The sequence below is a fragment of the Convolutriloba macropyga genome, chromosome 2 (assembly GCF_964194025.1).
Source record: "Convolutriloba macropyga chromosome 2, txConMacr16.3, whole genome shotgun sequence".
Lineage (NCBI taxonomy): Eukaryota > Metazoa > Xenacoelomorpha > Acoela > Convolutidae > Convolutriloba > Convolutriloba macropyga.
The window spans coordinates 58,711,570-58,733,278 of record NC_134469.1 but is presented as its reverse complement, the minus strand read 5'-3'; the positions used below and the strand labels follow the sequence as shown (position 1 = coordinate 58,733,278).

Genomic DNA, 21,709 nt, shown 5'->3' with positions numbered 1-21,709 from the left:
GGTTTTTTCAATGGCAGACACGACCTCGTCATTCAATGTCATCTTGCGAACGTACAAATTAGCTTCAACAATTTTTACCTTGTAATGTTTTGCAGCATCATCCGAAATGATAACAAAATCATCAATAGATCTTCTGAATGCAATACGAAGAGTTACACCGCTGAGCAGATATTTATCACATGTGAAAAAGTCTACCGCTACTTTACCATAAAAAGTGCATTCTGCTGACTCTCTGACCGAGTTTTTTCTTCGAGCAATTTCACCTGCTTTTATTGCAGATGGATCTTCTTCGTAAGAATAGCCTTGACATGCCAACCAAGTGTTCTTTGCGTCTTTGTTATGTGAGAACTCAGTTTCTATAAAACTCTTGTGTGCGTAATTTCCATTTGCGTTAGAGGTTTTTAACCCGTTGGCTGACACTGTGCAGTCAGAGAAAAGTGAATGTAGCACATTATTGCAAAAGTATGGAGCATTGGTTTTAGCAGTGTCAGCAGTAGCTGCCCCGTCATATTTGAGATCAGCTCCCGAAGACTGAACAATTTTGCATTTGACTTCCAAAAAAATTTTTTGTAAATCAATAAAGTTGTTACGGTCACCAGTTACCTCGAACTCTAACATGGGTCCATCAGGACTATAAACAGGTCCCAATTTTTGACAAAAACTTCCATCGAAAGTCACCAAGAGCGCCGGCTTCTCAAACAGATCCAAAGAGCTATGGGTTGCTTCGTTTGGTAACAGGTTAGCGATCATATTTAACTTGAGAAAAGAAATCAGACCGACTTCTTTTTGGAACTTTTTGTTTTGAAATGACCAACTTTTGTTTGGTTAATCTTTTTCTTGGTGATTTTTTTGAGCGACTCCTAATCGTTTTTCTTTGTTGCCGAAATCTTGCTCCCCCTGTTTGTTTTTTAACAGTGTTGCTTATTGTATTTTTGAGTGCTTGTTTGGGTGATTTTTTACTGCTGACAACCTCTAGCAGCTCTGGAACACTTTGCTTTAAAAGTTCTTTTCCAATACGTTTTGCAGTAGGAAGAATGAAACGTCGAGCTAGGGGCAAAGCGACCCGCCCAATTCCCGCAGCTAATGCACCAAAACCACTGCCTCTTTGCCGGTAGTGGCCAGAGAAATGTGGTAAGGATGTTGCTTGGTTAGCGTAGTAAGAGTCCATGCTAATTGGAAAATTTTTTGAACTGAAGAGTTAAAATGACTTTACCGGTTCCCGAAAAGGGAACCAATTCTCCCGTTTCTGTGCGAAGCTCAATCGATATTGATTGTATGGTGTTTGATAAGAGTTTTTTGTAATCTAAATTGGAAAAAACAATTCGATGAGTTGGTTCAAGCTCGCAGACACTACCGTTTTTCAGACGTTGTTTTGAATCAATGACTCGAAGCAAGGGGGCTTTTGTATCACCGACGTACTGGTACTCAATAATATTCGTATATATAAAAATTAAGTGCTTTCCCGAGCAAAGATCAACGGGAAATTCTCCATAGTACGCTGCCGTTTCATCACTTTTCATTAGTCTGTTTGATGTTGCGCTTTTCATTTTGTACCCGATGTGTACTCCACTGCCATCTGGAATGCCCGAAAAACCAATAATGCTGGGAATTTCTTTACTGGGAAAAGTAATTCCTTCATTTTTACCCATCAAAATTTCAAACTTTCCAGTTTTCTTGATCTCTCTGAATGAAAAGTTTGGTAGTCCAACAGTTCGTTTGATAGTAGTTAGTATGTCAACAACTGAATTATAAGTTCCTGTCATGATAGACAATTTTTCACCGTTATACGGACGAGAGATCACATTGGCTTCGGTAGCCCTTTTCTGGCTGTCTTCGTACCCTTTTAAGCTATATACTACCATGTCTCCATTTACAATATGCTCAATTTTTGTGGGGAAAATGATCTCGCTGAGAGCTACTCTCCAGTCACCAGCGAGTTGAATTTCATCATTGAAAAAGTTTCGAAATGAACTGAGGGTGTTAGAGTCAAAAATTTCCATTGAAGCAGATGAAATAACATGCACAGTGAATTCATCGGTGAAACGGTTTTCACTCATTTTTCTCTACACGAACAAGCTGTAACTCTGGTTGATAAAATTTACCATCAATTTTTTCACTGTTTGCATCAATAAGTGAATACGTTGGCGGATTGAAGGTTGCTAAGCTTTCTACTTCAAAAACTTCGTCGGTGAAAGATTGTTTATACCCTTTCCTGAAGGCTTCGTCTTTTTTGACAATTCTAACAAAATCTCCAACGTAAAATTTGGGTCTCTGAAACTTGATTGTTTGAGCGCTCAACGAGACAAGTCGTGGAACATCCTTTTTAGTGACTTTATTTGGAGCAAGTTTGGTTACTCGGTTGACTCGTGAATTAATTGTTTTCACAAATTGATCCAGCTTATCTATGTAGGAGTATGTCCACTTTTCTTCAAGGTACTTGTAGATAATGTTTTTTAGTGACCGAATGTTCCGCTCTGCGAATGCAGACTTTTTTTCACTAAAAGTGCTGTATAAATGAATTCCTCGTTTGTTGCATAAGGTTTTGAAGGCTCCAAGAAACTCTGTACCATCATCAACCCATACTTTTTGTGGTTGCTTGTTTTTTATCATTTTTTTAAAGGCCGAGGCAGTTTCCGTTGCATACTTTTTTAGGGCTCCACACGAAGGTATCTGGAAAGACAGTTGACCGCAACCAATAAATATTTAACATTTCTGTTGTATTTTGCTAGTTTATCCACAAAAGCCAAGTCAACGGACCAAATTTCATTTATGTCTTTTACTATTACTTTAAGTCTTGGAAATCGTAAACGAATTGGGCGATATTTTGTAAAAGATGACTTGGTTTCCAAGTATGTCTTAACTTTACCAAATGATAATTTGCTTTGGGTTTTTAATCGCTTTGGGTTTCCAAACGATGCAGGTCTCTTCAAATACAGTTGATCCAACGTTTTTTTCTCAGAAGAAGTAAGACCATTTTTGCTGTTTGGTCTCTCCTTCTGCCGTCTTTTCTCTTGTGCTCGTTTTTCTTTGGTTGGTAACTTGATAACCGCTTCCTGATTGTCCTCGTGGGCTTGCAAAAATTTCTTCTTCGCTTTCGGATGCTTCCAAGATCTGTTTGGCATAGGTATTCGAAACTAAATGAGGTGGAAGATCGAAAGCTAATAATGCTCGAGAATATTTTTGAATGTCAATTTTCTTTGTTGACTGCTGTGTGTTATACAAAAAAGTTGACGCTTTTAAGCCAAGTGGTTGGTTATCAATATGAATGATACCACCTGGATCTTCAATGGATATTGTCGGGGATTCTAATATCTTGTTGAGAATGATTTCTGCTCTTCCGATTTTATTTTTCTCCATCACTCCCAAATCTCTCATTATTGACTCAAACGTTGTAGTTGTACTTTTTTTGACAATAGGTTCAATTTCACTGTCATCACTCATCGGCTCCTCTTTTTCCTCATGATCTGTTTCAACATTTATGCTGGGTTCTGTCTGGACTGCTCCATTCTCTTTTTCACTTTTTTCCGGATTTTGTAACATGTTTCTTTGAATGAGAGACAATTGCGTGGCTTTCTGTTTGTAGACAGGATTGTCAAAAATTTCACTTTTTGCCGGTTGTGTTGACATGAACATTCTTTTGGGAATTAAGATAAATTCTTCAGTATACATTATCACTTCCTCAGATGAAGGTAACACGAGAGAGCAATACCTTTCAAAAGAACCGTGTTTTTAGCAAAAATCTGCCTTTTATTTTTTAAACTTGTTTGTTTAGATAAAAGTTTTTTAAATGAATTTTCATGACCTTGTATTAATGTCTTCTTGACGGGAACGTTACCGTTGACAACATTAAGCAAACACTCGCAAAGAAAGTTAATAAAACTAATTGGTGCCGACTTGATTAGTTCTTTTGACTTTATGTCCGATGTCTCTAACATTCGCCGCAGCATACAAAGCTCTTTCTCTCTCATTACTCAAATTGGTTACAACAGCTTTAGCTGGGGGAAGGTAAAAAACGGATGGTCCTGGTGGAACAATATTGGAGCAGTAACGTAAAACGTCCGATGTTTTTGGATCCAGATCGATCAGTAAATGACCAAAGGGTTGTTTGGTTGCTAGCTCGTAGCTATCTTTCAAAAATTGCGTGTTATTAAGCTGTCGACCAATTAAACCAATCTGTTGAATGTCACGGGGTGATTTAAATAAAATGATGTGTGTTGTATTAAGATCAATAGTTCGTGACCATTTACTTTGTTGAAATAAATTGTGTTTTACGTAAATTACACTAATGTTTTTGTGACGTCCTGCTGTAGCCAATTTCGAAAACTCTTTGTCATTAAAAATCTCTTCACATGAATCGTCAAACACCAGCAGACAGTTTTCGAGCTCCGATATCAGATCGAAGCTTGAAAATTTGGTAAACTGTATGTTTAATTTTGCCTCTAGTGACTTAAATTTGGGTTGTTCATGTTGGTAGAAATAAAAAATCGAGAGGAACTTTGGAGAAAAAGTGTTTTCGAGTAACATTCTGAAAATAAGCTCTGTTTTTCCACAACATGACGGACCGCAAACAGCCATAAACAACCGGTCAGTTGTTGAAATGATTTTATTCATAATTTTGGGTTGGGAAGAGCGTATCCAACTGTACAAAAAAGAAGAGAAAACCAAAATGTAGACTCTTCACATTCAAGCTGGAAAAACACAATTTTTACCAGAGAAACTATTATGAGAAAAATTATAATAAAAACTTGTGTAAAATAAACAACTTCTGATCGTGGTATCCTTGAATTACAAAACCTCCATGATCGTCTTTCATGGTGATTATCATCAAACACTAAGTCAGTTATTGCCCCGCCTGTATCTAACTGATCCTCTGCTTTACTCATTTCAAAATAAATTTCTTAAAAAAGAGGTAAATTTGGTTATTTCATTATATAAATTTCATAAGATACAAATTGTGAGTTTTGATTATCATTGATAAAAGTAATGGTGTAGTTCGCATTTACTCTGTCAGTTTTTTCTCTGAAAACAATTGACTGTACGTTGTTCTTTTCAATTCTTCGTCTTATTTCAGCTGGAAGGCTCTTATCCTTCAGTGACATCAGAACTGGTTCTGCACGCTTGGGCATAGGTAAAGGGGTTAGTTTCAGCTTTCGCATTTTCTCTTCTAAAGACATGGTACAATTGGAAGTACTCCAAAAGTGAAAGGTATTTCATGAAGGCTTCTATTTCAGCTCCAGTACAGACAATTTGCTGTCTCCTCAGTACAGTTTGACCACGACTGTCAACTTTTTCCTCTTTGACAAATGTAGCTGTTAATTGATTTTCATCCGCTATACAACTGTAAACCACTAAATTTGGGGACAAGTTCACTTGAAGTAGAGACGATGCTGCTTTCTCGGACCGTCGATTCATTCGTTAGCCACAGGTAAAAAAGGGTAGTTTTTTTTCTTGCACAGTGTTGATTTCTTTGCCGCTTAGGACAGCTTAAAACATGTAAAGTACAAATTGGTGTCTCGTGAAAAAATTTCAAATTTTCAATTTTTGGACATAATAAAATCTCTAAATTGATAACGTCCTTTTTGAGAAGTTTCTGAATAGTTTCTGTTTTTTCTGTTCCCTTCGCATAAAAAGTTGCCAAGGGAAATCGAAGTGCTATGCTATCAAAAATTTGTCGCAAATAACAATATGGATAATCTCCACTCTCCCAATTCAAACCATGGAGATATTTTGACACCCAACTGTAGGATCGTCTCTCACTCGAAGACAGTATGTTGAATGAAGTTGGGGGTAAAAATGACACAGTATCGCAATAATTTTCTGTCGAAACAGCTAGTTCTTTGATAATAAAACCAGACTTTTTATGTCGAAAGCCTTCAAAATCAAGAACAACTGGTCTTGATTTCAACATTCCAGCAAACTGAATAAATTGCTTTTAAAAGTCTTTACATATAGACAGAAGGCAAGTCCTGTCACGTGACCAAGATACTCGTTTGTCACTGGACACGGTAGGACATACGAATAGCCCGGCCCTTTTTCACTATATTCAAAGACAAAACCTGAAGCGTCGTGAAGTATAGCATGCAACCTCAAAATTTTGTAAGATTTGAAATACTTGTCCAGAGACGAATTATCAATACCAATCAGTCCACCATAGGGTCTCATTTTCATCGCAATATCCAAATCAAGATCAGGATCCAAGTACTGACATGTTGCCAAGAAATAAAGAAACCTTTCACCGTATTGAAAATAATCCTTTTTCAATTCTCTGTAAATTTCGTGAATAGCTTTCAAATCAACCGTCGCTAGAGTTGTCATGGCGGAAAAATGAGTTTCAAGGCCGCCTAATCCCCTTAATCCCTTTCCGTCTAGGATAACCCCCTATTATCCCATGTTTAAGTATCGTAGGATAACCCCCCCTCTCTTGAGACAGTATTTACTTACTACTCATACAGTCACCAATACTTGCCTCCATAATTATGTTGCCACTATTTTGTTGTTCATTTTCCGCTTAATCATGACATTTTTAGACCGCCTAAACTACGAATATGGCCTTATACGAGAACCTTGCTCACGAAAAAGTCTGTAATGAGGAAAATAATGAAAAAGACCAGTTGAAACTAGATTTCGTATGGGGCTGCCATCAGGCAAGCATTTATCCCTATCGTTGTGTATATCAATACTGCTGCTTTTAGAGCACAAACACAGTAGTTTCGCTTTTGTGGAGAAAATAAATTATTTTTAAAAAGATGAATCAAGTAGTTATATCTATTCAACTTTGGATCATATTGCCATTCAATTTGCTTGTACAAAAGTTAACAAATCACATTCATCACTATGTTTAAAATGATTCTTCAAATCACATGTGACTTCTATCAATAAAACAGTAGGGCGTGATTATTTGTGTTTTACATTAATTGTGTTATGCAATCGTGCATCGTTTGTAATCTAAGCTGCCTGCCAGATGTCGTGGACGGTGAGCATGAATCCGATGCAGTATGCCATCCCTTGTTCACCTGGGAATGGGTGAGCCACAAGTATCGGCTCAGTGCCTTCCATGTCAAACTGGTACACAGCCAGCACTGTACTCTTATCATCTTCCCCAAACTCATCAGTGTACACCTGGATGCAGTGTTGGGTTCCGGTTTGCAAGTCTACGAAGGCACCCCCTCCCACCTTGAGAGCCTCCTTTCCACCTTGGAACTCACAGTGGTCCTCCAGAAAGACAAAGGTGTTCTGGGTCGAGCTCATGACAATGTGGGTGAGGTACTCGTTGGTAGTTTTATTGAAGCACTTGCTGCTCGGTTCCTTGACGACCTCGGTGACCTCAATGGTCTTTTCAGCCAGGGGCACCAACTCCATGTTGATAGTTTCGTCGCCGCAGGTAACGGGACAAAAGTACATCATTCCGTTGACCACTTTTTGCAAGCAATACGCGTAGTCGATCTCGCAAGATGTGGCGTCCGGTTTGGCCTCTTTGGCGAAGGCAAGGAAATGGTTTGATATCTGTCCCAATTTGCAAGCCACTTTGTAGCCACCCATGCCGCCGTTCTTCTCTGGTTTCTCATCAAGAACATTCGGAGAATGAGCTGAAATGAAGTCAATCTTGGGTCTAAATGAAGCAAAATTGTTTGGCAGAATCTGGCGTCATTGAAGCCTGATGCTTTTGATGCAGCCGATCAATACCGGAAGATCAGATGTTGGAGCTACTATTTGATGCTTTTGCATTAGCTGCACATATCGCCCAAATGGACCATTTCAACTAACCATGATGCAATATAGTTCAATACTTGTATTTGAAATAATCTGATAGTTATCATTCTAGGAAATATGAAAATTTCCTGAAAGTTATGCTAGAGGTCAGAATTTTTCAAAACATAAGCAATTAACCCCAATAATTTTTAAACATTAAGGGCTGTACTGATTTTCGCATGAGAGGTCTTCGGTGTCAGTAAGTTTAGCATCTTCTTAAAAAATTTCTCTCATGGTCAAAAACTTAAATTTTCCATCATCATGACGAAATTTGTGTTTCATCAGCGGGCCACAATATTTTTGTGATGTGATCACACTTACTGTTAACTTTGAAGCTAGCATAGTAGGGGATGTCTTGTCCATCGCATGTGACCTTCATAGTCACTTCAGGTCCTCTCTGTTTCACATCCAGAATCTCATCTTTGAAAGAAGTGTCACAGCCTGTCTCAGACACCATCTCGTTCAGTTTAGCCAGCAGGTCACCCTTCATTGCTTTAATTGTATCATCTTCCGGTCCAATTCCGTTGTTCACAATTGTCATCTTTGGCTCAGGAATGCCCTAACATACAATACTCTTTAGACTAAACCTAATATCAATTTTCAAAAATTACCAATCTTCATATTGCCCATCTCCAAACAATCAAACTGCGCCCAATATATATTTAAATAATTAGGACCAAAAATTCGTTCATATTACCATCACAATATCAACAAATTACCGTTATCAAAACAAGTATCAATAAGTGACGTAAATTTTAATTTTTGGAGATGCAAACAGAATAGCTATATAGAACCGGGAGAGGTGAAAACAGACAAAAGGCATATAGAGAAAAATGAGACATTTGAAATGAGGCCAGTTTGAAACTTTAAATTTGCAGCTTTCGCAGGACTTGTATATGCCCCATTCTCATTGAACAAAAAGTGAATCTTTCTTTTAACCCCCCCCCGTCCCATATAGCTGATAATTTCGTACCGCCCTATAAGCTTGAGTGCTCTCAATATATCAACGCCCTATTTACTTTTCATCACTATCCGAGTGTTCTCCCGATCTGAAAATGACCTAATCAGCCCAAATCTTGTTGCCAAAAATTGTGTTAAACACAAATTAATGCTTATCATTTCTGTCAAATTTGGTTTCAATACATGCTTTAATTTGAAATTTTTTGTGCATTATTATTTAGTAAGGTGCCGTGAATATTAGCCGAAAGGAAAATTAGCCGAATGGAATATTAGCCGAAAAAGAGACATTAACCAATCAGAATTGAGAACGCACAAATATCGCGAGAATAACATGTTTGCCCGTGATATTTTGTTCGGTTGTGATAGATTCATACCAAGTCCCATAGGCCGCTGAGGCGGGGCTAGGGGTATTGGCCGACACACAACTTAGAAGACACGCCAATTGGCCGACAGATTTCACCAAGACGACGTGAAGACCGAAATCGAAACTGTAATTTAAATAGTGTTATTAGAAGTGTCGACTTAATTATGTTCTGCCGTAATAATTTGTTCGGTTGTGATATATTCATATCAAGTCCACGGGCCGCTGAGGCATGTCCAAATTAGCTAGCAGTATTAGCCAATTAATGTTTGTTTTACAATTAAGGGACGCTACTTTTACCGCTTAATGCGCGGGTAATTATCGCGAACTGTGGTTTTTGAGTAGTTATATTTGCTCTAGTGTCGGCTAAAAGGGGTGTCGGCTAATTTATATGTCGGCTAATTGACCGGTCACGCGCTGAGGCATGGCCGTGGCCCGCAAGGCATGGTCAGATGCGTTAATTTCATGTGTTAGCGAGTTAGATGATTGCGCGTCCCACTTATGTTTGCTTACAGCAATTATCTAAGCAATTGGTTCTTCTAAATTTCCTACTTTTGACTTTTTCGGCTAATTTTCACGGGCTTCAAAAATGCTCGTGGGGGCTGTAACTATAAATTCCCAACAAACGTAGATCTTTTTAACAATTGGCCCCCTTTTGCAAAAAGGGGCGCTATTATTGAAAAGAATTTAAGCGAATTATTAACCGATCAGAGACGACTGATAACTTTTCACGTCTGTGCATACTATTTTTAAACAGTTTCTAGTTCTTTCACGCTGATTCATTTAATTCCGATTATTTTAACCCAATATCATTTCACCCCCCCCCCCCTCCCCCTATCTTTGAACCCCTATATCTTTTAACTTCTCTATTATTTCCTCCCACCAATTAGCAGTCGACATCAAAGGCATGTGGATAACTTAATCCCATGTTCGGTTGTGATAGTTTCATATCAAGTCCCATAGGCCGCTGAGGCGGGGCTAGGGGTATTGGCCGACACACAACTTAGAAGACACGCCAATTGGCCGACAGATTTCACCAAGACGACGTGAAGACCGAAATCGAAACTGTAATTTAAATAGTGTTATTAGAAGTGTCGACTTAATTATGTTCTGCCGTAATAATTTGTTCGGTTGTGATATATTCATATCAAGTCCACGGGCCGCTGAGGCATGTTCCAATTAGCTAGCAGTATTAGCCAATTAATGTTTGTTTTACAATTAAGGGACGCTACTTTTACCGCTTAATGCGCGGGTAATTATCGCGAACTGTGGTTTTTGAGTAGTTATATTTGCTCTAGTGTCGGCTAAAAGGGGTGTCGGCTAATTTGTATGTCGGCTAATTGACCGGTCACGCGCTGAGGCATGGCCGTGGCCCGCGAGGCATGGTCAGATGCGTTAATTTCATGTGTTAGCGAGTTAGATAATTGCGCGTCCCACTTATGTTTGCTTACAGCAATTATCTAAGCAATTGGTTCTTCTAAATTTCCTACTTTTGACTTTTTCGGCTAATTTTCACGGGCTTCAAAAATGCTCGTGGGGGCTGTAACTATAAATTCCCAACAAACGTAGATCTTTTTAACAATTGGCCCCCTTTTGCAAAAAGGGGCGCTATTATTGAAAAGAATTTAAGCGAATTATTAACCGATCAGAGACGACTGATAACTTTTCACGTCTGTGCATACTATTTTTAAACAGTTTCTAGTTCTTTCACGCTGATTCATTTAATTCCGAATATTTTAACCCAATATCATTTCACCCCCCCCCTCCCCCTATCTTTTAACCCTTATATCTTTTAACCTCTCTATTATTTCCTCCCACCAATTAGCAGTCGACATTAAAGGCATGTGGATAACTTAATCCCATGTTCGGTTGTGATAGTTTCATATCAAGTCCCAAGGGCCGCTAAAGAATGGCCATGGACCGCGAGGCATGGCCAAATAATTATATTGCTAATTTAATAGTCCCTATATTATACAGAACATTAAAATAAATCGAAGTAAAATGATAGGTGGTTAAATAAATAGGGGTGAAAAAGCGGGACACCATTAAACTGAATAAAATACACCATGCTATGTTACCTAGCCGAATTGGAATACAAAGCGAAAAGAATTTCCGACTGGCAGGTCGGTGGGCGCACGATAACCGACCCTCGGTTTCCAGATTACATCCCACAGCGCATGAGAGGTATGGCCATGAACAGCGGTCCGCTATTGCGCTTAAATTGATTTTCCGCTATCTAAAGTGTAGCCAAGTATTATTTCGGTCAAGTTACAGAAGAGAAGGAGGAAATTATCTACTGGGTACCAGGGGGGGGGGGGGGGGGGGGGTAGCAATTGTTGATGACCATCGTCGGGACAATTTTCCCTAAAGAAACTGAATTCTCTATATTCTGTTACCACGTTTCCGTATTTTAGTTCCCTCAATAATTCGTAGGCAATTCTCCTTCGCATTTTTTATTCGAAGTAACTTTTTGTCTTTGATTTTTCTGGTGATTGACAGTCTTTGAGACTTCCCAAAAAATGTCGAAGTGTCAAATTGGTCCCACATCTGCGCTTAGCTCACTGCTCGAGCCATCTCTCGGGAATAGACGAATAGACACATACGCGACTAAGTGTCATGTTATTATAGTGTCTTGCAACGTTGCCTTCTTTCTGCGAGACTCTGGCAAGATCGACTTTCGATTTAGACTAAGGTAGGAGCCAGTCAGTATGTCATTCACGACTTTCATCTTTAGCATCTGATATGCTAAGTGTTAGAAGATTGAGAGAGAACAACATAATGTAAATTGTGCATAAGATAAGCTTGACAAGAAGCTCTACTTGTTCAACGTATACTTGGCTAGAGAAATGAAGCCTTGAGGAACAAGAATGAACAAGAGAACGAGTCATAAGAGATGCCCAAGTTCGAGGGTTTAAGACCAGTTGGTGTAAATGGGTAGCACACTAGGCTTGCAAGTAAGATATGCTGGTTCGAATCCAGTACTGGTCCATTTTCACAGTAATTGCACCTGCGTAGACCCCCTAACACTAAGATATGGTAAGAAGTATACAAAATGCATAGTGTCTTTCTTAAGAGAAAGAAATGGGTGGTAACTTACAAGTGTGGCATTGCATCCTTCGGGCCTTGAGGGCGCTGGTCTGCACATTGGTGGTGGTGGTGGTGGTCTTTTGTGGTCCTTGTGGTCGCCTTTTCTCCCCGCTCCTCCGTCTGCGTTCATCCTCTTCGGAGGTTTTGCTGATAAGCAGACAATTTGCAAATTTAGAATGTCATTAGAAAAATTTTGCGTTGTTTTCAGCATCGATTACAATGTTATTAATACAAACACAAACAATTTAATACAAACAATATTTAAAAACACAGTATTTATAAATGAAAAAAACGTGCTACAACATGTATACCCGGGTTGACAAAAAGTTTTAACCATATAACTTTCTCATTAAGCAGCATTGCCTTCATAAATCAAAGAAGCTTGAAAAATGTTGATAAAACTACAACCTTGTCATAAATGAATGAAAGCGTCGCATTTGAGCGCTTTTTAGGATTAAACTCTAATTTATCGAAGTTCTATACGACTAAAACTTTTCAATAGACGCTATTATAGGAAGTTGTAATTTTGAAGACGGTGCAGGTGGATCGTACGAAATATTTAAGATTGTTTGCATTTCACAATCAGATTGAATTTTTTTGAACATTTGATTGTTGTTCAAAAAAACTCAATTATCAATATCTTTTTCTTAATTTCAAAATATTTCTCCAATCCGGAATACTTTACCTGAGACTAGAAGAAGCCCAGCAATAACCAAGATGCAAAACTTGGCAACCATTCTTATAAAGTGCCTTTAATTAAACTTCCCAGTGAACTGAAACTTGGAGGTAACAATTTAGCAAACTGAAAATATCTAAATATCAAAACAACTGATCTAGTTCAAAGAAAAATGAATTTTTGTACTGAATCTCAAACTGCCAAAGGGTTTTGCGTGTGCCTAGGTCGTGCTATTTGTTTTAGATTAAGATAAGCGTTTTCTTCACAAAAGAAAATCGCACGTTTTGTTTGTTTAACTCAACCCAAAGAATTGTTGGGGTCACCTTTGTTTACACGATAAAGACTGCTGTCTCTGAGAGTAAACAAAATGATAAACATTCTGATCTAATTCAGCCTGTTTTGGGACTTGATTAATCAATTGTGCAACTAATTACCTGCGTCACTGACCTGGTCACGGGCTGTGGGCAAGTTAGAAGTGGGGTGGGGGCTATTGCGGTTGGCGACGAGTGATTTTTGGCGAATTCCTGGGTGGAGGGTGTTTATCTAGGCATTGCGAATTGAGCGGTTGTGTATATTTGCTCAAATGGGTGAATGATTACGATAACAATTGAAAAGTTCTTTTGAAGGTCAGTAGTCAACTCTACTATTCATCACGACAGTCAGAACAAGCTGTTCTTCCAATTAAAGATGATAAAAAAGATGTTATTCCGAAAGACGCTTGATTCGAAATTGCACCAATTTAAAATAGCAGTTGTTGCAAATTTAGTCCTATATAGTCATTAAATTTGCACAACACCCCCCCCCCCCCCCCACTCCAAAAATCTAAGTTTTCGCGAATTGTAAGAGCGATATTTGCATTTCATCGAAACAAGAGTGTCTAGGTAGATTGAAGGCACTTTTAGAATAGCTTCATTTAAAAAATTTTTGAAATCAAGCCCTTATTGTAGCCGATGGCACCAAAAATGATCTAATACATAAATTTTTATTGATGCTTACGTTATATGCAACAAATTTTGGTTGAATACGTAATACTTTCAAACCATAGCTGTACTAGCTTTTAGTAAATGCTTATTGTTCATATTTTGTCACGTAAAAGATTGCTTATCTTTAACAATATCTTTGAATATTTATAATTGGGGGTGCCTAACTAAGCGGGGGCGCTAGCAGAAAAGATCCCCAAATTTTGGCTTTTCGGCTAGTAATCCCCTCAACAAGGAGACATTAATCAGTCAGATTTGAGAGCGCACAAACGTTCTTGCGAGAATATCATCTTCAGTCGTGATGTTTTGTTTGTTCGGCTGTGATAGCTTCATAAAAAGCCCCAGAGGTCACTGAGGCCTGGTCACATGTGTTAATTTCAAGTGTGGGCAAGTTAGATAATTGTTTCACTCACAGCAGTATCTCAGCAGAAAAAAATTTAATTTTCGTAAGTTTGACTCTTTTGGTTAATATTTACGTCAACTTGTTTTCTACCAATTTCAAAAAGCGACCAAACCTGATTTCATATAAAAAAGGTCAATTTATTTTGAAAAGTCCAAAATGGCAAAGAATAATTTATTTTTAATAATATGTTAACAAACAAGTTCTCCAAAGCAACCAAGATGAGCCGATCAAATTTTTGATGAAGCACGAGCATTGGTCCGTAATTATCGTTTTTTTATTGAAAATTTATCTCTCTCTATTTTCATGTCCTAGTAAATAATATACAAAATCTCACTACTTTACTGCTATTTGCCATTTTTTTGCTAAGATTATCTGGTTTGACAACTTTGAAAATTTTTGCTTTAGAAATTGCACACATTATTGGGCATTCTTATGATCGCAAAATCATACGTCGGCACTGTTGAGGTTTGGTGTAGAACGCAATAATGACAAGATAGTAATTACTCAATGGTTTCGTTTTGGTTTTGCTAGTAAATATAAAATTTTTTTCAGACATGCTCGGTTACAATTTTCTTGAATTTTATCAAAAGCAAAATATATCCATAGGTAAATTTATTTGGCTTAAAACGCATCTCATTTTATGGCTCGGCATTTTCAAAAATTGTTAGGCACTCTCTCATTTGATTATGTTTAAAATTGGCTCTGTCACACATCACGCAGGATGAGAAATTTTCACTGAAATAAATCTCATGTTTAGTGTGTTTTAAATAGATCTCGACGTTTCGAACTTGATGTATTTTAAGCAAGGTCATGGGACTCTTGTCAAATTAGTTTCAAAATTATTACTTGCTTCACGAACAGCAGCTCCGTGGTATCGTTTCAGGTCAGTTTTAGTGACTTAGTCAGAATCACGTAATCTATATTTGAAACATAGGCTTTGCAAGTTTTCGGAATTTTTCCATTTATTCAAGGTCATCAATACCATCGCCTATCAACTAAAAGTAACTGAGTACATTTATTTATTTCTCCAGAGGAAACAGCTACCATTATCAAGATTAGGTGATATGACTACAAAAAGAACGATGAATAGAGGCAAAAATCAAAAATTAATTTCTTTCGCATGAAAAGTAAAAGCGATATAGTTCACCAATATTCATTTTTTTTCGAAACCGATGGGAGTTTTTTGATGATACTATAATAAAAAGTAAAAAAAAAACAAATGTAAAAATATTTTATGAACGCTCGTGCTTTTGAAGTCCTGAAACCATAAATTTAAAACTATATTCTCCAGAAAAATTGAATCTGCATTTTCTTAAAAGTTGCAATTTTTGTTTTTTGAAACTCAGCTCCAAATTGGCAGAAGTTAGTAATAAAAAGTTTTAAAGCTAACTGAAATTTTCTTTATTAAAAATATTCAAAGAGGAGAACTATAAAGTATAATTTAAATCATTATATAGATTCGTTTAAACCACTTGAGGGAGCCAACTGGATCTATTCTATTGTTGGTGAGTATTGGGACAACAATGGCGAGAAGTTCGGCGGGCAAAACACATTATTTCAATTCAAGTGCTTAATATCACTTTGTGAGAGCCATAAAAACCATTATTGTCCTCTGAAAACAAAATTTATCATCAGGCAGCCTCTTTTTCGTATAAAAATATGCTGTCAACAATTGATCGTTGATAGTAGTTTATAAAGCTCTGTAGGAACATAGAAAACAACACAAAATTTTGGAAATTGTTTTTAAAAAGATATCGCCCCAATAGAATCATAGCCATTTTTATTTCTCAGAAATCACGGTGAGATCAAAACTAGCCTTGTTGCTACTTTGCGTTCAATAGTACCAATTAATTGATCTAATTTTAACAAAACTGATAGTTCGGCAAGAAGGGCTTCAATATATTAGAAATAGATATTGCATTTCTTATAGTAATTGTTTTATTTATCAAAAACCAAGCAAACTTTTTTTCCAGAACACAATTAATCGGAAGGGAATTGAAACTAGCACATTTTGAGGTTTTTTAAAACCTTTGCAGCAGATTTTGGATTTTTAGGTCTTTATTTCCGTTAAATTTGACGAAATGGACTGACGAACCTTATTTGTTGCCATTTTTGGTGAAAAAGGGCTGCATTTTGAAAAACCAATCATTTTTAGCTCAAATTGTCGAATGAAACAATTCAGCAAACCTCTCCGGTTTTTATGATCGAAGCCGTTAACATTGATTAGTTTAGTTAAATTGATTTTATTTTTAAATTTCATTTCTAATGTTCGCAAAATTTCAAACCTGGATGATTGACTGGAAAAGGCTAAAATCCAGAAAAAAATCTGCTTAATTCTATATTCTAGGCTATACGGTCTCTCTATTGATTCCACTCTCGACTCACTGCAGTGAATATATTGATTGGCCAAAATTGAGTTAAAAAACCAGTTGAGCTTATTGTTCCTCTTCCACCAAAATGGGTCGGAACGAAAATTATAATAATTTATTTTCAATCCTAAAGGCATTTGAGAGAATCTGTAAAACATTAAAAACTGTGTAAAAAGCCAGAATATTATTTTTCCCCAAGAAGTCATCTTAAGTAATCTACGAGGGAAATTGAACAGAAACAACTTAAAAAAATGAAGTACTTGCTTAACCAGCTGGTTAATGTTTATCTGTTCAATGGTTTTTTTTCTAATTTTTCTAAATAAAATCATGCCAAAATAAACTGCTCCAAATTTTAATTTAGTCGGCGCCCGTTTATCTATGTTCTGCTACAACTGATTTTGTACGCTTAGGTTCAGCCTTGATGACCAAAGCAGTCCCCCTATGTACGAAATGAGAGACATATCCGAGGTGCACAAGAACTACAGAGCCCCCAACTACCCACACACATTAGCTGACGAGATCACAGAGGTAGTGAAATAACAAATTAGCTCGGGAGGAATCTTCTTCCGTAATTACTAATATAGCTGCAAGAAAACTTTGGCAGTGCAGCTTCTCTTTTGACGAAAAGTAAAGCAGACATATAACATAAATTGGAGGAAGAAAATAATTTATATCGTAATAATAATTAACTTGGTTATAAGTTTACTAGTACTGTCTTAAAAAGTACTTACTACTTTCTGATATGAAAAAGATACAGGCGCCGCTTCATGAGAAAAAATTATTTTTGACAACTACTAATTAAAAAATGACATCTTTTCTCATTCTTCAGGGTTCAATACAAAACTCAGTTTTCAAGGGTCAATTGTCATAATTTTTTTTTAAATCCAATAATTTTAGGTGTCAACAACGAGGTTGAGAAAAATGGGATCTTTTCTGCTAGCCCCCCCCCCCCCAGCCTTATATATCCGTCAATTTAGCACCCCCCCCCCCCCCCCCCCAAATTTTAAGTTTTCTCCAATTATATTTGCATTTCATTGAAACAAGAGTGTCTTGGTAGATTGAAGGCATTTTTAGAATAGTTTGCTGAAAATTAATTAAAAAATTTTAGAAGTTTCCTGAAAATTAATTAAGCAATTTAAAAACCTTGTCGATAACACCAAACTAACCTTTGTCAGTTTTGTTTAATAAACTGTTTTGATATTGTTAAGAATGTTGGCCTAAACACTGTTAATGAGTTTAGCGAAACCTAACTAACCACGGAAGAGAAAGAAAACCTTCAATGAAAACTCCATTGATTCTCAGGTATTTTGTTATTATATCATTGTTCCGACCCCTCTTGAGGGGGGAGGAGCTATATACTCAAATGGGTTTTTTTTGTTCAGTCAATTTTGGCCGATCGATATATTCATCGTAGAGAGTTGAGACTGGTATCATTAGAAAGCGTGTCCAGCGTAGAATATGGAAGTAAAAAGATTTTTTTGATTTTCATTTTTGACAGGGAGATATCGAGGTTTAAACTTTTGAGAAAAAGAGTAAATTACGTTGATTTCATTCACCTTTTTTCGGAATTTTTGACTAAAATTTTGCCAATTTTGATAAAATTTAATAAAATTTTTCAAGAAAATTGTGTTGATTTTACGTTTAAAAGCAAATATATTGTCGGTTATTTTGATTGATTTTTTTTCTGTAACAAATTCCGGCTAATTATTTCACAAAATTCAGACTTTTTCATCAAAAACAGCACGAAATAGGTTTCTTTTTGTCCACTCTGATTAATTTTGCAGGAAGTGCACACCCAAAAACCACTAACACAATCTTTGTAGACTGAAAAGGGGGCTAATTCCGCTTCAACTTCTGTTGAGAGTGCTCTGTAAATAAAACTTTGCCGTTTTTTGCTAACTTTATTCGTTGATTATCAAAAACGCAGCATTTATTTTTGATTTTTTAAATAACAAAAAATCTATATCAATGACATTCCAAAAATTAATAATTCCTAATGTACAATCAACATTAGCAGGACTAGTTTTGTTCCAATCTTGGACCGTTACAATCCATAAATAATTTAAGAGAATTCGTTATGACTTTACTGGCTTCCACAAGGGTTTTTTAGAAAAAAAGTAAATTAATTTTTGATTTTTTGTCATATTTGACATTCTTTTTGTAGACGTAAGACATATTCTGGATAATTAAAGGTCTCACAAGCTTTGGAACAAAGGATCAACATATTCCAAATTTTTTTTTGTAATTAATGGCTTTTATGTCTTTGGAAACAATTTTTTTTCGAAAAAAAACAAGTATTAAAAAATTTAGCATTTTTTCTTTTTTGTCTAATTGTTGCTTATTTTCATTAATGAGCAGCCACATAAAACATTCTTGGTTTTCGATGAAGGTGCAATCGAACAGATTTTGGAGGCCAAAGTATGGCTTTACGGCTTCCAAAGCATTTTCTGGCAAGTTTTAATTGATTTTTAGTTTGTTGTCTATTTGTTGTTCTTTTTGTAACTGCATAAAAAATTGAATATCAAGAGTTTTTAATTCATTTCTATAGAAATATTTGTAATTGTAAACCTATGGGATATTTGAGTTGATTCCTAATGGTTTACACTACTTCCAAATTAATTGTTTTTTTTTTAAAAAAAAAAGCAGTGAATTTTCTAACTTTAAAGTTTCTGTTCTTTTTTGTCTAATTGTTACCAGCTTTATTTTGAACTTGTGAATAACCATTTTTTTCTGGTGAATTACAAGTTATTTTGTTTATTTTCAGTTTTATCTGACGCTATTTAGACTTTGTTATTAAGTTTTGTTTTTTAAAACGGACATAAATTTTTTGATGTAATTAATGTTTGTTGTTGTTGTTTGATTTTGCCGATCGTCTTCGCTCGCTTTCTTAATATCGGCATATCTCATCAATCTAATGCATCATTTTTTATTCCGCTGAGTTATTTGCTTTGGAGGCTATCTTTTCGTTCATAGACCAGTTTTTTTTTGAAAAATACTTGAATTTTTTGTGTTTTTCCATCTGTTCCCCATTTGGTAGACAATTATGCCAAAATTGTGAATGAGCGGGGTCGGAACCTTATGTGCGATCGCGCATTACCGAGCCGCCTTGTTTCCTATATTGTTAGTTTATCAGACCTAAAAGAAAACATTTCTTGATTATTATGATAACAGTAGAACCCATAAATAAAAAAAATAAATAAGAATAACAAACTTGGTACGTAAGTTTCTTGATCGCCTTTTTTAATTAATATATATCGTTTTACTATATGTGGTTTGGCAAGTTTTTTTCAAATCAGATAACCTAAGAAAAATACTACGCAAGCTTTAGCTTATTCGCCCTGGAATAGAAATATGTTTTGAAGCAAGTTAAGCCATACTCCACACTCATTGCAGAAGGTATAATATTTGATTTTCTTTATTGAAAATTAATAGAAAATGGAAAACTCGTTAATAATGTAAGAAACAAAAAGAAAGATTAGAGGTTAATCCAGCGGTTAACTATTTCAGTTGCTATTTAAAATCAAGATGAAATAATTATCATTTGAAGTGTCCGTTCTGCAAATTGTCATCGTTGTACTTAGAAAAAAATGGAACGCAACTTTAAAATTTCTTACGCAGCAGGAATTCCTTGTGTTCTTCATCTACTCCTTCTGACAAATCGCTGCCCACTTCAACAATTTCTCGTGAAAAACAGAAAAACTGTGGAGAAATTGTTGTTGCACATATTATGATGAATGAAGACAGCTGATGCATAGACTGTACTAGCATCCTGTACAATCATTTGTTCCCATGGGCTGTTAAAAGCTCGAAACGAATACTCTTGAAAAAGAACGAACCTTTTTTTGTATGTGTTCTCTCCAGATTTTGTTCAAACATTTCCTTTAGATCCAATAAATGACGTTTTTCAAGGAGAATTTTATCTAATCTCAAAAATAAAACTGCTCATAGAATCTCTTATATATCACTCTCTTAATACTAAGGAGCATTGCAGTAAAAAAAAGAAAAACAGCGCATCTCATTCGATTCAAGCATTTTCAAAACTGCTTTCGAATACTTCATTCGGATGGATTAATGATCAGAGCAATTAACTCATTAATCAGAGCAGTAATGCTTAATAGTAATGCCTTTTCAATTTTTTGCAGCTAATATAGACCTTTCCCCGCCCCCTCAAAAAGTGTTGAGAACGCTTTTAAAATTTAGGCAAATTTTAAAATCGAAATACCCTCAATTTATTAAACAAAAAAGGTTACTTCAGACTAAATCAGGCGATCTTGGCATAATTGCGCACGTTTCCGGAACTAATTCAAACAAAAATGATGAAATTTTTTTCAGGCATCTGCTCTGTGGATTACAAGCAAGGGGAACTTGGCACATGAGATGACTGCAGGAGTGCATGAACTAGTCCGTCGAAGAGTCTTCACTAAAGAACAGTTCCGAGCCTATAGACAATCAGGTAGGAAGACATCACTTAGACACCAAATTCGAACAAGCTTCCATAGAAGATAAACACTGAAAAAAGTGATCTTCAGTGTAACGGCTGCTCTCCTATCAAAGTCAAGGAAAACGTTACACCGCCCAGTTCGTTTCAGCGGTTTCAAATCTGTCCGGATATTGTGTTACTTTTCCAAGTTCTATTTATACTGCCGTACATGTTAAAATTGCATCTTTGATTGGTTGTAGATCACTATGTCGTAAGATTCTCTGAATACACTGAGGTTGGGGTTCGGGATACCTTACACGGTGCCCCACACTCTCTGAATTGGTAGGAAAATCGCATAATTCATCGAATCTGGCTTACCAAGTTGGGTATCTCTTGCTCCATTTGACCTAAATTTGTGTGGTTGTGAACACTTGAATACGTGGCAATGATAACGTAGTTCGATTGTGAGTTTCAGTTTAACTTCATGTATGAAGATTGTGTACTAATAATAGTTGCTAAATATAAACGTTGAACAAAGTGAACAAATCCGTATGGCTTAAGTAGAATGTAGCATTAAATTTCGCTCTTCATGCTATTCTAGCTTTAATGCTTGAAATGGCCTTGAAGCGCCATTAAATTTGGTTATTGAGTTAGTAAGCTCAGCCACCACATCGCCGGCCCTGTTTTCCATCGCAAAAACATCT

General features: G+C 36.4%; 2 protein-coding genes across 3 annotated transcripts in view; one reads left to right on the top strand and one right to left on the bottom strand.

The window, feature by feature from the left end:
• The window catches only part of LOC142334548 (uncharacterized), a 128,327-nt gene that overhangs the window by 32,641 nt on the left and 73,977 nt on the right, over positions 1-21,709 (top strand). For both annotated transcript variants that reach the window (XM_075382669.1, XM_075382668.1), the window contains exons 5-6: positions 16,996-17,113; positions 20,918-21,038. In XM_075382669.1, the coding sequence (XP_075238784.1) occupies positions 16,996-17,113; positions 20,918-21,038 (239 nt within the window). The remainder of the gene's footprint in view (positions 1-16,995; positions 17,114-20,917; positions 21,039-21,709) is intronic.
• LOC142334547 (uncharacterized) lies at positions 6,752-13,064 on the bottom strand. Its single transcript, XM_075382667.1, has 4 exons — positions 12,843-13,064; positions 12,168-12,304; positions 8,071-8,308; positions 6,752-7,586 (listed from the first exon to the last, which is right to left on the bottom strand). The coding sequence occupies exons 1-4, from the start codon at positions 12,892-12,894 to the stop codon at positions 6,946-6,948; spliced, it is 1,068 nt and encodes a 355-aa protein (XP_075238782.1). The 5' UTR covers positions 12,895-13,064; the 3' UTR covers positions 6,752-6,945.